Source organism: Monopterus albus, unplaced genomic scaffold, assembly GCF_001952655.1.
Source record: "Monopterus albus unplaced genomic scaffold, M_albus_1.0 scaffold87.1, whole genome shotgun sequence".
NCBI classification, from domain to species: Eukaryota; Metazoa; Chordata; class Actinopteri; order Synbranchiformes; family Synbranchidae; genus Monopterus; species Monopterus albus.
In genome coordinates, this window is record NW_018127967.1 from 1,057,454 (window position 1) to 1,060,683 (window position 3,230).

Consider the following 3,230-nt stretch of genomic DNA (forward strand, 5'->3'; position numbering starts at 1 on the left):
CGGGGAGGAGCCCCGGGGGAAGCCCCAGGACATGCTGGGGGGACTATGTCTCTCGGCTGGCCTGGGAACGCCCCGGCATTCCCCTGGAGGAGCTGGAGGAAGTGTCTGGAGAGAGGGAAGTCTGGGCATCTTTGCTTAGACTGCTGCCCCCGCGACCCGGTCCCGGATAAGCGGAAGAAAATGGATGGATGGATGGATGGACAATTAAAAATTGTACAAAAATGTATGACTAACAGTGGAATACTCTTTCTTTTTCCCCATGTTTAGCACTGCTTTGATTCTGAAATGAACAGCCAGATATATTGACTTATGTTCTGTTACGCTATCTTATTTTTAAAAAAAATATTAAGTTGCTGGTGTATAGAGACCACACCATATATATCTCTAGACAAAATGATACATATTGTGACATTTCTGTAATATGATATATTGAATTTCGATATATTATCCCATCCCTACCATACAAGGCTCCAATATACTGTATGTCCAACACAATAAAACAACAGTTGTGCCCTGCCTGACCTTCAGGTTGATCATCTGTAGTTATTGTTACATTATTAATGAAAGTTTAGGTGAGAAATTCTGGCTCATGAAATGTATAAAGTGACCACTTGGCATAACTCATTACTCTATTTGTTGAACACACAGTCAGCCCTACAGTGTTGTTTCATAGTTCATTTTCAGTAACAGATGATCTTACATGATACATGTGTGCAAACACCAGCTGCAGAGGGCACCTTAAACAGACAACAGACTAAAATTTCATTTGACCTGTTGCGGTGTTACTTGACATTAATTTTAAAGTGACACTCAGAAGCAGCTAAAAATAGAAGTCCCCTGACATCAAGGGCTGTTCTTTTCTGATTTAAAAAGAGTTCAGAGAGTTCATCTGAGCTTCGCAAATTTGAGTCTTTTGCCAAATGGGAGCCAGATCCAAAGTAGAAGTGGCCATCAGAATCCAGCCCTAACTTTGCATTGAATGTGTGACCATTATTTTTCTCAAATTCATCCCACACACTCACACAAATCTAGGCAGGTTGACTCGGTTATAGTTAATAATATAGTTGTATTGTAGTCCACAGCTGTTCCAGTTTTGAAATTCTTAAAAATAGGTTATTTCAGAAAGAAACAGGTGGTATTTCTAGGTAGGAGGCTGTCCTGAGGGACATAAGAAATTTCCACATTTAGGCCAGTTTTGATGGGAGCAAACTGCACCTTATAGCATCAACAAAACAAGTAGATGGAGAACAAAGCATCTCAATATTCCTAGCATCACCTTAAGTCTTCAAGAAACTTGTTCTTAAATGAATACTGACCTTGACAGTTAAACCCGGTGCTTTATTCCCAACATGTTATGTGTGATACCTTACCTCTCTCCTAGTATGTGCTTTGATAGGCTTCAAACCAACACAACCCTGAAAAGGATGAGATGTTAAGAAAATATACAATAAGTAGGACTGACCAGTGTAGATGTACTCAGTTTTATTACTGACTTACTAATTTTGTTCTCTGAATCTTCCCTCTACATCTTTCACCTGTCTTTTTCTGTCTATGGTTCTTCTGCTCCTCTGTCTGTCCTCCTGCTGCAGGTTATATTCTTGCCTGGCTAATGGGAGTCCAGATGAATTTCAACGTGGAGAGCAGCTTTACAGGATCAGAGCTGTCAAAGACCCCCTGCAGATTGGTGGGTTTAGTTGTCATTCTTGCCATACATTAGGCCCATAGAAAAAGCTTTTATTCTTGTTGTAAATGTTAACAGTGTACAATATAGTTTTCTCATTGTGGCTTACCAATCAGCTAGAATTAATCTTACAATGATGCATGTACTTAATTCTTTGTTTGTCTTTCCATGAATATCTTGTTTTACCAGGCTTCCATCTAAGTGCAACAGTGATGTCCAATCAGGCTGGTCAGTCCAAAGCAGCTTACAATGTGGCGGTCATGTTTGACCGCTGTCGCATCACTTCCTGCAGCTGCACCTGTGGCGCTGGGGCCAAATGGTGTGCTCATGTGGTGGCACTCTGTCTCTTCAGGATCCACAATGTGAGTTTGTGTCTACACAAAAGAATTCTATCAGACTGTCATATTTTCATTACATCTAATTTTGTCAACAAAAAACCTAGACAAATGTTTTGATAGACGTGATATTATCAGGCACAACACTGGGTCGATCAGATTAGGAGTGTTGGAAGCTCCTTTTATACCGTCCAGTTTAACGGCAGTATAGCGGAATCTCTAGGTTCATCTCAGGTCTTTTATATGATCTTTTTTCACCCCTCCATCCTCATTCAATTCAGAGGTCATTCCATTCCAGTCCACATTTTTTCCTTGCATGATTCCCTCACATCTTACATACTAAGACACAAGGAAAAGGTACAAGAGTAGGAAACAGTGCATAAAACAGACTTGGGATGTACCCTCTGTCTAAAAGAGGCAGGAGATGAAATGATTAGGCTGTCAGTCTCTACAGAAAATTAAGTCCCAACAGCACAAAGTTATTTTCAAAGATAAATACAGTGGAACCTTGGATTGCGAGTAACCCAGTTTGCGAGTGGTTTACAAGACGAGCAAAAAATTTTGATTCAATATACGAGTGAGGTCTCACAATACGAGTAGTACGTACGTCTGCTGTGCGTCACATGACGTACGTCACAACTGAGCTGATGCTTCTCACGCTTCACTTGTATAATCAATATCTGTACCGCAACAGTGGCCCCTCACCCAGGTACGATTCTTTTCAAAGGTAAAGTGCAGGTTAATTAGTTTTATTTTTACTTTATACTGTATTTTGTATTACTATAATCATTTTTATTTGGATAAGTGGGTGTGGAACGAATCATCTGAGTGTCCATTATTTCATATGGGGAAATTCGCTTTGATATACTGCTGATAGACTGCTGTGGATTACGAGCACATTGCCGGAATGAATTATACTCACAATCCAAGGTTTTACTGTGCCACAATTACGTTTTCTTAAATGCAGAGGTTTTCATGCTTTTCTTTTTGCTGTTTCTAATTATTATTACCCCTCCTTGCACCGCCACCTTATTGTGGTGGAGGGGTTTGAGTACCCAAGTGATCCTAGGAGCTATGTTGTCGGGGGCTATATGTCCCTGGTAGGGTCTCCCAAGGCAAACAGGTCCTGGGTGACGGGTCAGACTAAGAGCGGTTCAAAAGCCCTTTATGAATAGATTAAAATCAAGGACCGTGATGTCGCCCGGCATGGTGCA

The 3,230-nt window shown here is 40.8% G+C and overlaps 1 protein-coding gene across 4 annotated transcripts in view; it reads left to right on the forward strand.

Annotated features, from left to right (window-relative positions):
• Positions 1-3,230, forward strand: part of zswim8 (zinc finger, SWIM-type containing 8) — a 51,396-nt gene that overhangs the window by 17,046 nt on the left and 31,120 nt on the right. For all 4 annotated transcript variants that reach the window (XM_020607541.1, XM_020607542.1, XM_020607543.1 and 1 more), the window contains exons 3-4: positions 1,590-1,684; positions 1,871-2,043. In XM_020607541.1, the coding sequence (XP_020463197.1) occupies positions 1,590-1,684; positions 1,871-2,043 (268 nt within the window). The remainder of the gene's footprint in view (positions 1-1,589; positions 1,685-1,870; positions 2,044-3,230) is intronic.